This window comes from Mobula hypostoma, chromosome 6 (assembly GCF_963921235.1).
Source record: "Mobula hypostoma chromosome 6, sMobHyp1.1, whole genome shotgun sequence".
NCBI classification, from domain to species: domain Eukaryota; kingdom Metazoa; phylum Chordata; class Chondrichthyes; order Myliobatiformes; family Myliobatidae; genus Mobula; species Mobula hypostoma.
Genome location: NC_086102.1, coordinates 184,240,722 through 184,254,155, shown reverse-complemented (window position 1 = coordinate 184,254,155; position 13,434 = coordinate 184,240,722). Strand labels below are relative to the sequence as shown.

Below are 13,434 nucleotides of genomic sequence, written 5' to 3'. Positions count from 1 at the left end.
TCCCCACCATCTACACAGAGCATCCATCATCAGAGACCCCCATCACCCAGGTCGTGCTCTTTTCTCGCTGCTGCCATCAGGAAGAAGGTACAGGACTCACACCACCAGGTTCGGGAACAGTTACTATCCATCACACATCGGGCTCTTGAACCAAATGGGATAACTTCACTCAACTTCACTTGCCCTGTCATTGAAATGTTCTGACAACCTGTGGAGTCACTTTCAAGGCTTCTTCACCTTAAATTCTTGATATTTATTGCTTATTTGTTATTATTATTTCTTGCTTTCTGTATTTGTGCAGTTTGTTGTCTTTCGCACACTGGTTGAACATGCAAGGTTGTAAACAAAGCTATTAGATGAGACCAAAATGGTTTACAATACCCAATGTGGAGACTGCAGCAAATATTACGTCAGTGAAACTGAGAAAACTACCCACAAGGATCCATGAACATTAACCGGCTGTAAAGCCGCATGACCAACTCCCCCTGGTCTCTACCCGTGAAGATCACGAGGGGCACAAATTTGACCGGGCATCAGTGAAAGTCATGGCGCAAGCAAACATGCGGCTTGATAGAGAATTCCTGGAAGCACAGTTTTCCGAGAACAATTTTCTTAACAGACAACACAATAGTAACCAACAATCTACAAAACAATAACAGACAACACAATAGTAACCAACAATCTACAAGACAATAGTCCAAACCACCTCAAGAATTCAACAATTAGCAGAAGGGTCACATGTACAAAAGTCAATATTCAAACTGAAATAAATGTGAACATATGAACAATTTTAATAACTATCAATGAAACAAGGAGAGCAGGAAAGACCATTTGGAATTCTTTGAAGAAATAACACGCAGGATAGACAAAGGAGAATTGGTGGATGTTGTGTACTTGGATTTTCAGAAGGCCTTTGACAAGGTGACACATGAGGCTGCTTAATGAGATAAGAGCCCAGGGTTTTACAGGAAAGACAAACATGAGAACTAACAAGGATAAAGCACTGACTGATTGGCAGGAGGCAAAGAGTGGGAATAAAGGGATTGAGGAGGAAATTCTTTGGCAGAGAGTAGTGAATCTGTGGAATTTGTTGCCACGGGAGGCAAAGTCAATGAGGAGATTTAGGGCAGAGGTTGATAGATTCTTGATTAGTCAGGGTATGAAAGGATACAGCCCTCCAAGAGGACCACAGCCTTGTCGTGGGTTGGAGGCTGGCATACCTCAATGACCAGGAGAGATATGTTGGCTAGAGTCAGGGCTCTTGATTAGGTTACCCGTGTCAAACAGGTCAAAAGGTAGATGACAGACTAATTGTGGTCCACTGGTCCTCCAGATTCGGGAGTCAGCTCAGGGCTAACAACCCTGACCGGTAAAACAAAATAGTATTGGAAACAGCAATAAAGTATCCTTCTATATTTGAGTGCAACAGTATTCCTGAATCTCCATCTGGGACTTGCAAGGCTGGCTGCAGTGGGCGAGAATGAGATTCCCAGATGCCACGCTGCCTTCCAGGTGCCAGGGTTCAGGATATCTCGGATCAAGTCCTCAGCATTCTTAAGTGGGAGGGTGAACAGCCAGAAATTGTGGTCCATGTAGGTACCAATGACGTGGGTAAGACAAGTGGCTAGATTCTGCATAGGGAGTTAGGTATTAAGTTACAGGAGAGGATGAGGTGCACAGGGTATCAGGGAGGGGTAGCACATCTAGTGTGAAGACCTGTCCTATCTTCTGAAGCAGGTCCTCCAGCTGGTTAAACTAGCAGGAAGGTGTTTCGTAGCACGTGTTGTGGAGCGCGAAGAGCACGACAGCACACGTAGATAGCCCTGGTCATCTACGTCCAGTCATCTTGACTTTCGGCTTGCCACTGGATCCAGACAGATGAGGACGAGAGAGTGAGAATGACGACCTGCGCAACTCTCCCTCACTTTAATCAAACTTACATGCAGGTCATGCCATCCAAAAAACGATGTCACTAGTCCTCATCGCTCGTGATGGACGCGTGCATGCACGCGCATACACACACACACACACACACACACACACGCACACAAAAACATAAACGACAGGACCTCCAGGGATGTGATCTCAGGATTGCTACCCATGCCACCTACTAGTCAGGTCAGAACTAGGAAGACTAAAGAGTTTAATATGTGGCTGAGGAGTTGGTGTAGCAGGGAGGGCATAAGATTTTTGGATCATTGGTCTCTCTGCCAGGGAAGCTGGGACCTGTACAGAAGAGACGGTTTACGCCTGAGCGGGAGGGGACTAATATCCTAGCAGGAAGGTTTGTTAACGCCGCATGGTAGGGTTTAAACTAGAGTTGCAGGGGGATGGGAAACAATGCTGGAACACTTAGTGGAGAGATTGTGGCAGCAGATACTGGTAAGACAAAGTTAGGAGTCAAAAGGTTGAGCATGGTGCGACTAGTGTCCTGAGCTGTGTATATTTCAATGCAGGAAGTATCGTCGGAAAGGTGGATAATAGCGCTGAAGATGAGGTAGCTGCTTTACAAAATGAGGCAATGAGGAGAGTCTGTTGACAGGGCAAAATTGCAGTCAACAGCATGAGTTACAATGTAAAAGGCAGACAAAATCGAAAAGGGTGAATATAGTACTGATGGTGTTGCATTTAAATGTGCACAGTATACAGAATAAAGTAGATGAACTTTCAGCACAGTTGCAGATTAGCAGGTATGATGTTGTAGGCATCACTGAATCATGACTGAAAGGAGATTATAGGATACACATTGTATTGAAGGGACAGGCAGGAAGGCAGAGGGGGTGGTGCTGCTCTGTTGGTAAAAAAATCAAATCATTAGAAAGAGGTGACATTGGGTTGGATAGTGTTGAATCATTGTAGATAGATCTAAGGAACTGCAAGGGTAAACCAACCTTGATAGCAGTTGTATACAGACCCCAAAACAGTAGTAAAGATGAGGTCAAGAAATTATAATGAGAGATAGAATATGCATGCCAAAAGGACAATGTTAAAAGAGTCATGGAGATTTCAATATGGAGGTAGATTGGGAAAATCAAGTTGCTGCTGGATTCCAGGAGGGGGAATTTGTAGAGTGCCTATGGAATGGTTTTTAAGAGCAGCTTGTGGTTGAGCCCACTAGGGGATCAGCTGTTCTGGATTGAGTGTTGTGCAATGAACCAGAATTGATTAGAGAGCTTAAGGTAAAAGAACCCTTAGGGGAGGGTGATCATAATATGACCGAATTCACCCTGAAATTTGAGAAGGAGAAGCTCAAGTCAGATGTATCAATATTACAGTGGAGTAAAGAGAATTACAGAGGCATGAGAGAGGAGTTGGCCAGAATTGATTGGAAAAGAACACTGGCAGGGATGACGGCAGAGCAGCAACAGCTGGAATTTCTGGAAGCAATTCGGAAGGCACAGGATACTCACATCCCAGAGAGAAAGAAGTATTTGAAAGGAAGGATGACACAACCATGGCTAATGGGTAAAGTCAAAGCCAACATAAAAGCCAAAGAGCAGGCATATAATAGAGCAAAAATTCGTGGGAATTTAGAGGATTGGTAATCTTTTAAAAACCAACAGAAGGCAACTAAAAAAGTCATTAAGGAGGTAAAGGTAGAATACAAAAGTAAGCTAGCCAATAATATTAAAGAGGTAACCATAAGTTTCTTCAGATACAAAACGTATAAGAGACACAAAAGTGGATATCAGACCACTGGAAAATAATGAACTGAATAAGTATTTTGCGCCAGTCTTCACCATGGAAGATACTAGTAGCATGGCGGAAATTCTAGGTGTCATGAAGTGTGTGAAGTTACCATAACTAGAAAGGAAGTTCTCGGCAAAATGAATGGTCTTAAAGTAGCTAAGTCACCTGGACTAGATGGTATACACTCCAGGGTTCTGAAAGAGGTGGCTGAAGAGATCGTGGAGGCATTAGTAATGATCGTTCAAGAATCACTAGAATCTGGAATGGTTCCAGAAGACTGGAAAATTGCAAATGTCACTACACTCTTGAAAAAGGGAGACAGGCAGAAGAAAGGAAATTGTAGGCCAGTTAGTCTGACCTCAGTGATTGGGAAGATGTTAGAGATGATTAGAAAGGATGAGGTCTCAGGGTACTTAGAGGCAGATGATAAAATAGGCCATAGTCAGCTTGTTTTCCTCAAGGGAAAATCTTGCCTGACAAATCTATTGGAATTCTTTGAAGAAATAACAAACAGGATAGACAAAGGAGAATCGGTTGATGTTATGTACTTGGATTTTCAGAAGGCCTTTGACAAGGTGCCACACATGAAGATGCTAAACAAGATAAGAGCCCATAGAATTACAGGAAAAATTACTAGCATGGATAGTGCATTGGCTGATTGGCAGGAGATATAGTGGGAATAAAGGGATCCTTGTCCGATTGTCTGCGAGTGACTTATGGTGTTCCACAGGGATCTGCGCTGGGGCCTTTCAGTTTATAAATGTTGTATGTCAATGATTTCTATATTGAAAGTGATGCTTTACAGCCGGGTCTGTGGAGGTTACAAAGATGGGCGCAGGGGTAGGTAGTGTTGAGGAAGCAGAGAGGCTGCAGAAGGACTTCGATTAGGAGAATGGGCAAAGAGATGGGAGATGAACTGCAGTGTCAGTAAGTGTACGGTCATGCACTTTGGTAGAAGGAATAGAAGGATAAACTTTTTTTAAATAGGAAGAAAATTCTAAAATCTGAGGTGCAAAGGAATTTGGAAGTCCTTGTACAGGATTCCCTAAAGATTAATTTGCAGGTTGAATCAGTGATGAGAAAGGAGAACGCAATGTTAGCATTCATTTCAAGAGGATGAGAACATAAAAGCAAGACATAATGCTGAGGCTGTACAAGACACTAGTGAGGCCTCACTTGGTATTGTGAGCAGATTTGGTTCAGGGGAGGTTCACAAAAATAATTCTGGGAACGAAAGAGTCATCGTATGTACAGCAATTTATGGCTCTGAGTCTGTACTTGCCAGAACTTAGAAGAATGAGAGGGGATCGCATTGAAACCTATTGACTGTTTAAAGTCCTGAATAGAGTGGATGTGAAGAGGATGTTTCCTTTGGTGGGGGAGTCTAGGAACTGAGGGCACAGCCTCAAAATAGATGGAAGTACATTTAAAATAGAGATGAGGAAGCCAGACAATAGTGAATCTATGGAATTTGTTGCCACGGCAGCTATGGATGCCAAGCCACTGGGTGTATTTAAGGTGGAGATTAATAGGTTCTTGATTAGTCAGGGCATGAAAGGTTACGGGGAGAAGATAGGAGAATGGGGTTGAAAGAGAAATGGTTCAGCCATGATGAAATGGCGACATAGACTCGATGGGCCAAATGGCCTAATTCTGCTTCTCTGTCTTATGGTCTTAATGGATGTTGTGCAAGGATAGTTAGGGTATAACACCTGAGTGAGTTTTGTTGAGAAGCTGGATAGCTACAGGAAAGAAGCTTCAAAGAGCACGTGAAGTGTAGCGTCTCCCTGATGGCAGTTTGGTGAATTGGTGTCAGCTAGGGCTGGTGGAGTCAGCAGTAATTTTTTCTGCTCCTTTCTTCGCTCTAGCAATGAGCAGGTTTTCTAATGTTGATCGCTGAGCGGACCGCTCGCTGCGACCTGCACCTGGAGAGAGAGGAGGCGGCGAGAAACTGACCGGTGGCAGAGGTGGTCACAGCACTCTCAATGATGGCTGAATAAAAATTCATCAGGATACACCCTGAGATGTTTTTGTGGGTTGATGATTTACTATGTAGCTAGTTCAGTACTACACTGTGGACCAATGGGTTTGCACCTGTGCTCTACTCTTCTATGTTCGATATTCTCTGTTAAGTTTCCTGAAATGGCGTAGGTAACGGTTGTCCCCAGGAGTTTGGATGACTCAACCACAGACACAGCCTTTAGGCCAGGGCTTCCCAACCTGGGATTCACGGACCCTTCGGTTAATGGCAAGGCTTCATGGAATAAAAAAGTTCAGGAACCCCTGATTTAGGCTGATAAAGAACCAATCCTTGGTGGTGTAGTTTGCTGCAGAAATTAAACATTGTTGTTAAGTTTGCATCTGTGAAAAATGACAGTGCACTGGTAATCAAATCTAAAGCCACAATTAACACTCACCATATGGCCACACATATTTCCTCCGAGCTCACACAGTAGGAGTTCAACGTACAATTGCTGTAACACACTTTGTCCTCGCAGATTGGGTTAGTATAGTCACACCATTTGCACAGATTTGTCTCCAAGAAACTTGCAATGACAAGGGAATTCAAAACTGCAAAACAAAAGAATTACAAACTTACAGAAACAAAAAATTTATGCAGTCTCTGAGCATTTGCCGCTGAATTTATTTTAGAATGGATACTCCCAAATGCCTCGGTTTTTGATGGACTCTAAATCAAGGTGTCTTTGGGGCTTTTGCTGTAGCTTGCATGGTAGAGGGTGGCGGTGACAGTGTTTCTTCTGGTGCAAGTGTGGGATAGGGGGTAATGATGCTTCTGCCGCTGCTTGTGCACGCGGGGGGGGGACTTTGGGGTTTTGATGTTACCATCATTCATTCTTTGGGATTTCTTGTTTCGTGGATGTCTGTGAAGAGTGAGATTTTCAGGCTGTATACTGTGTACATTCTCTGATATTGAACAGAACCATTTGAATTATTTGTTATGCATCCAATTCCAGATTCATAAGTGCGTGCCCAACTCTACCAGTACCCCCTGGTGAGGAACAGCAGATGCATAAGTAGCAATGCAGCCGTGAGCTGGCATCACGGGCACAAGCAAATGCAACATTCAAGAAACTGATCCTGCCAGGCAGGGTACGTGCCCCTACTCCAGGGCTAAGCATGGCACAGTCAGGGATTTTCTGCTTTACTTACAAAGGTGTTTTACAGGGTTTGCATCATCTTCCAGAAAAAATCTCTATCATATTTGTTTGCATTAAAATGAACAAGAGTCTGAAATATAAGAACTGAAAAGCACCGTGGCAGCCTTCATCGTTTTAAATGTCAGATTTAACATATTTCACACGTGCCCCAAACTTCAGAAGTGAAGAAGCAGAAGGGAGAAGTGAAAAAGGAAAAAATGTGAGGAAAGTTTGAGTGGAAGGTGATGAAGTAGAACATGCATCTAAAATTATTTAGAAAGCAGACAGCATATATTTTATAGTTAGGGTGCCTAAGACTTTTGCACTGTACGGTAGTAAATTTACATATTGCACTGCACTGCTGCCACAAAAAAAAATTATAACCTATGTCAGTGATGGTAAACCTGATTCTGATATGGGTCTCTATTGTGGACTGAGATTAGGAAGGGGGCAGGAAGGAGTGGGAAGCACGGGGGAGACATTCTTAATGATCAAGAGACCGGTGGTTATAAGACCATAAGATATAGGAGCAGCCCTGTATCGCTTCATGCCGTGACTAATCATGAATCTATCAACCTCTGCCTTAAATATACCTAATGACTTGGCCTCTACCGCTGCCCGTGGCAATGAATTCTGCAGATAGTCATAGTCATAGTCATACTTTATTGATCCCAAGGGAAATTGGGTTTTTTTACAGTTGCACCATAAATAATAAATAGTAATAAAACCATAAATAGTCAAATAGTAATATGTAAATTATGCCAGGAGATAAGTCCAGGACCAGCCTATTGGCTCAGGGTGTCTGACCCTCCAAGGGAGGAGTTGTAAAGTTTGATGGCCTCAGGCAGGAATTACTTCCTATGACGCTCTGTGCTGCATCTCGGTGGAATGAGTCTCTGGCTGAATGTACTCCTGTGGCCACCCAGTACATTATGTAGTGGATGGGAGACATTGTCCAAGATGGCATGCAACTTGGACAGCATCCTCTTTTCAGACACCACCGTCAGAGAGTCCAGTTCCATCCCCACAACATCACTGGCCTTACGAATGAGTTTGTTGATTCTGTTGGTGTCTGCTGCCCTCAGCCTGCTTCCCCAGCACACAACAGCAAATATTATAGCACTGGCCACCAGAGACTTGTAGAACATCCTCAGCATTGTCCGGCAGATGTTAAAGGACCTCAGTCTCCTCAGGAAGTAGAGACGGCTCTGACCCTTCTTGTAGACAGTCTCAGTGTTCTTTGACCAGTCCAGTTTATTGTCACTTCGTATCCCCAGGTATTTGTAATCCTCCACCATGTCCACACTGACCCCCTGGATGGAAACAGGATTCACCGGTACTTTAGCTCTCCTGAGGTCTACCACCAGCTCCTTAGTCTTTTTCACATTAAGCTGCAGATAATTCTGCTCACACCATGTGACAAAGTTTCCTACTGTAGCCCTGTACTCAGCCTCATCTCCCTTGCTGATGCATCCAACTATGGCAGAGTCATCAGAAAACTTCTGAAGATGCCAAGACTCTGTGCAGTAGTTGAAGTCCAAGGTGTAAATGGTGAAGAGAAAGGGAGATAAGACAGTCCCGTGTGGAGCCCCAGTGCTGCTGATACACCACTCTCTGGCTAAAGAAATCAAACGACGTTGCCTGGTGTCTCAGGGCGAGGTGTGTCTGCACCACCGGCCCCATGGTACTCCACCTTCACCATTTCCAACATCCTTTGCTCCCACCAGATTTACAAACTCACTGTTCGCTCCACATTGACAAATACAGTACTGTGCAAAAGTCTTAAGCATCCTAACTATAAATACTATATGTGCCTAACATTTTTGCAGTACCACATATCTGAACATGAGAAAAATCTGCAGATGCTGGAAATCCAAAACGACACACACGAGATGCTGGAGGAACTCAGCAGTTCCTCCTGACCTGCTGAGTTCCACCAGCATCTTGTGTATGTCACTGTATATCTGAATAACATATTGTTGTTTAAAGTTAACAGGAAATACTTTGGAGTCTCACTAGTCACCATAAAAAGTTATTCAAAAGCATCTAGTCAAATTAATTCTAGTACAACAGGTTATTAAGAAGGCAAGCGGAATGTTGGCCTTCATTGCCAGAGGGATTGAATTCAAGAGCAGGGAGGTCACGCTGCAACTATACTGGTGAGGCTGCACCTGGAGTACTGTGTGCAGTTCTGGTCTCCATACTTGAGGAAGGATATACTGGGTTTGGAGGCAGAGTAGAGGAGGTTCACCAGGTTGATTCCAGGGATGAAGGGGTTAACCTGTGAGGAGAGATTGAGTCACCTGGGACTATACTCTGAAATTCAGAAGAATGAGAGAGGATCTTATAGAAACATACAAAATTTTGAAAGGGATAGATAAGATAGAAGTAGGAAAGTTGTTTCCATCGGTAGGTGAGACTAGAACTAGGGGACATTGCCTCAAGATTCAGGGGAGAAGACTTAGGACGGAGATGAGGAGAAACTGTTTTTCCCAGAGAGTGGTGAAGCTGTGGAATTCTCTGCCCAGGGAAGCAGTTGAGGCTTCTTCACTAAATATATTTTAGATACAGTTAGATGGATTTTTACACAGTAAGGGAATTAAGGGTTATGAGGGAAAGGCAGGTAGATGGAGTTGAGTTTACAGACAGATCAGCCATGATCTTATTGAACGGCGGGGCAGGCTCGATGGGCTGGATGGCCTACTCCTGCTACTATTTCTTATGTTCTAATGTAATTCAAGTTTTTCAGTACTTATCCAACAGTTTTATAATGTACAGCTTTTTCTATGGAATCACCCAATACTGAGAAAATGAACCTCCAATCCAATCAAAGGTGCAGGCATTTGGAGGAGAAAAAGATGTAAGTAGCATCATCATCGAAAACTATTTCAGCTTGGGGTCTTCGGAGCCCTTACTTAATGGCGTTGGTCCATGGCATAAAATATGTTGGCAACCCCTGATTAGTGCAGTGAGTGTGCACCAAAAGCTCCAGCAATTCCTCAGTAGAAATCCATCTATAAAGGATAAAAACTTGCTTACATTCCATATCTGCTCATTTGTTCTGGCTATTAAAACACTTGGGGATAATATGTATCCTATGTCAATAGTACAAAATGCGTTCATAGCAAATAACCAGTCCACATTAGAAAGTGCTGACATTTTCACTTAAATTGAAGTCAATAGAAAAGATCATTGGTCATTTTATAAAATGGACTGGCTATTGGCAATGACTGCAAAGCAAAAAAAAATTAGCTTAATGTAAATCAGGCAGCTGATTGCGACCTGATTTTGCACTAATTTGGAGAGAACCAACTTAACGTCCTTTAAGCATAAGTGTATTTCTGGCTTGTCTTGAGACTTGTTTGGTTCAGTTCAGTCCACGTAAAGAAATCAGACACAGTTTTGCATCAGTGGTTTCTAAGAGAAACTTGAAGGTAGTATAAAAGAATAAGATTGACTAAATTACATTATAATCTTTTGTCAGAAGGAACTTTAACTTCTCGGAGCAAAATGCCTCAACCCCTCCCCCATCCCAACCACTACATTCTGACTGCCACATCATTCATATTAACTCTAATTAAATCCAGATGATGCATTGCAAATTAAGCCTTCAATGATTTAATAAAGCTGCACCAACATAAGAATGATTGTGCATTTCTGAAAAAAGTTCCAGATGTTACTGAGACAAATCCAAAACATCAAAATATAAACTTCAAATACTTTGAATGAAACAGTACAAGAGTGAAATAAAACTGATTAAAAACAACTCATTTTCCCAACTAAACCTGAACTCAATCTTCCTTACATAAACCAAATCTAATTGTGGATTATGTTTCGAAACAAAAACATGAATTAGGGATTGTTGCCAGCTTTATGTAAACATACTCTTTGCTTAAAGTGGAGCATTAAAGTACAAGTGGTGCATGCAAGCTCGATTTCAATGTTTAAGTGAAATTTGGATAAATACATGGGTGGTAGGGGTGTGGAGGGCTACGGTCCTGGGAGTAGGGAATTTGAATAGATTCAGCATGGACTAGATGGGTTAAAGGGCCTGTTTCTGAGCTGTACTTTTCTGGGACTCGTTGACACTACAGCAAAAGTGTAAGATTCAGTTAGCTTGATATATATATTAAGTGACAAATAAGTTAATCTACTTGAACCAGAAGTATCTGCATTTATTTCCAACATATCACAATTAGAAATAAATGTTCCAATTACCCAATTGTTAAATATATAAATTTATGAAAATACTTATAAAACTAGAACAAAAAATAAGCAATATTGCCATTATAAACACAAGACAGTCAGCAGATGCTGGAAATGCAAAGCAACACAGACAAATTAAAATTGTATTTATTGTAATTTATAATTCTAATTCCCATTATAATTTTTCCACAAGTTATATTATATTTTTCATTAGATTAGATTAGATTAGATTCAACTTTATTGTCATTGTGCCGAGTACAGATACAAAGCCAATGAAATGCAGTTAGCATCTAACAAGAAATGCAAAGCATAGTGTTACTTATAAAATAACTGTGAATAAAAAGTAAGTGCTACAGCACACAAATATAGAAGTACTGAGACAGTACAATATGAGTGCAATACTGCTTAGCGCTGTGATGTGAGGTTCAGCAGGGTCACAGCCTCAGGGAAGAAGCTCTTCCTGTGCCTGCTGGTGCGGGAGCGGAGGCTCCTGTAGCGCCTACTGGATGGGAGGAGAGTAAAATGTCCATGGTTAGGGTGAGACGCATCCTTGATAATGCTTTTCACCCTGCCCAGGCAGCGTTTATGGTAGGTGTTCTCAATGATGGGCAATTGGGTGCTGATAATCCGCTGGGCAGTTTTCACCACACACTAGAGTGCTTTGCAGTCCGATACGGAACAATTGCCATACAACACTGAGATGCAGTTGGTGAGTATGCTCTCAATTGTACAACGGTAAAAGTCAGTCAGTATCCTGGGACAGAGGTGAGCTTTCTTGATGCTCCGCAGGAAATAAAGGCACTGTTGCGCCTTTTTGATCAGGATGGAGGAGTTCAGAGACCAGGTGAGATCCTCGGAAATGTGGACACCAAGGAATTTGAAGCTTGATACACGCTCCACTACAGCTCCGTTGATGTAGGTGGGGACGTGAGTGTGGCTCCTAGCATGCCTGAAGTCCACAATGATCTCCTTGGTCTTCTGGGTGTTAAGGGTCAGGTTGTTGTCGGCACACTACGTGGCCAGGTGCTGGACCTTGTCCCTGTAGGCCATCTCGTCATCCCCTCTGATCAGACCAACCACCGTGGTGTCGTCTGCGAACTTGATTATGGAGTCAGAACAATGTACAGGAACGCAGTCATAGGAGAAAAGGGAGTACAGAAGAGGGCTCAGCACACAGCCTTGAGGCACACCGGTGTTTAGGGTGAGAGTGGAGGAGGAGAGGTTAACCTATCACCCGGAGTGACATTTGTTAGATATTAAAGTAGTCATGGGGATCATAATATACAATTAACTGTGTGGATGAGTCTGTACCTACAAAGACTTACTGTACATTTCCAAACCAAAATCAGTGGATGAACCAGGAGGTACGTTGTCTGCTGAAGGCTGGATCTCTGGCATTCAAGTCTGGTGATCCAGGTCTGTACCAGAAAACCCGGTATGACTTGAGGGGGGTTATTTCAAGGGTGAAGAGACAATTTCGAACAAGGTTGGAGGTGACATTGGATGTACGGCAGCTCTGGCAGGGTTTGCAAGACATTATTTCCAACAAAGCGCAACTCAATAGCATGAATGGCAGCGATGATTCAATATCAGATGAACTCAGTGCCTTCTATGCCCACTTTGAAAGGGAGAATATAACTGCAGTGTTGAAGTTGTCTGCTGCACCCAGCAACCCTGTGATCCCTGTCTCAGAGGCCAATGTTAGGCTGTCTTTAAAGAGGGTGAACCCTTGCAAGGTGGAAGGACCTGACGAAGTACACGGTAAGGCTCTGAAAACTAGTGCCAATCAACTGGCGGGAGTATTCAAGGACACTTTCAACCTCTCACTGCTACAGGTGGAAGTTTGCACTCAAAAAGGCAACAATCATACCAGTGCCTAAGAAAAATAATGTGAGCTGCCTTAATGACTATCGCCTGGTAGCACTCACATCGACAGTGATGAAATGCTTTGAGAGTTTAGTCATGACTAGACTGAACTCCTTCCTCAGCATAGACCTGGACCCACTGCAATTTGCCTATCACCACAATAGGTCAACAGCAGACACAGTCTCAATGGCTCTTCACACGGCCTTAGACAATACGAGCACCTACGTCAGGATGCTGTTCACTGACTGTAGCTCAGCATTTAACACCATCATTCCCAAAAACCTGATTGATAAGTCACAGAACCTGGGCCTCTGTATCTCCCTCTACAATTGGATCCTCGACTTCCAAACCAGAAGACCACAGTCTGTATGGATTGGTGATAATATTTTCTCCTCGCTGGCAATCAACACTGGTGCACCTCAGGGGCGTGTGCTTAGCCCACTGCTCTACTCTCTTTATACCCATGACTGTGTGGCTAGGCATAGCTCAAATACCATCTGTAAATTTGCTGATG

General features: G+C 43.0%; 1 protein-coding gene across 1 annotated transcript in view; it reads right to left on the bottom strand.

The window, feature by feature from the left end:
* The window catches only part of tgfbr2l (transforming growth factor beta receptor-like), a 107,931-nt gene that overhangs the window by 49,795 nt on the left and 44,702 nt on the right, over positions 1-13,434 (bottom strand). Inside the window, exon 2 of the mRNA XM_063052423.1 lies at positions 6,108-6,261. Coding sequence (XP_062908493.1) covers positions 6,108-6,261 — 154 coding nt within the window. The remainder of the gene's footprint in view (positions 1-6,107; positions 6,262-13,434) is intronic.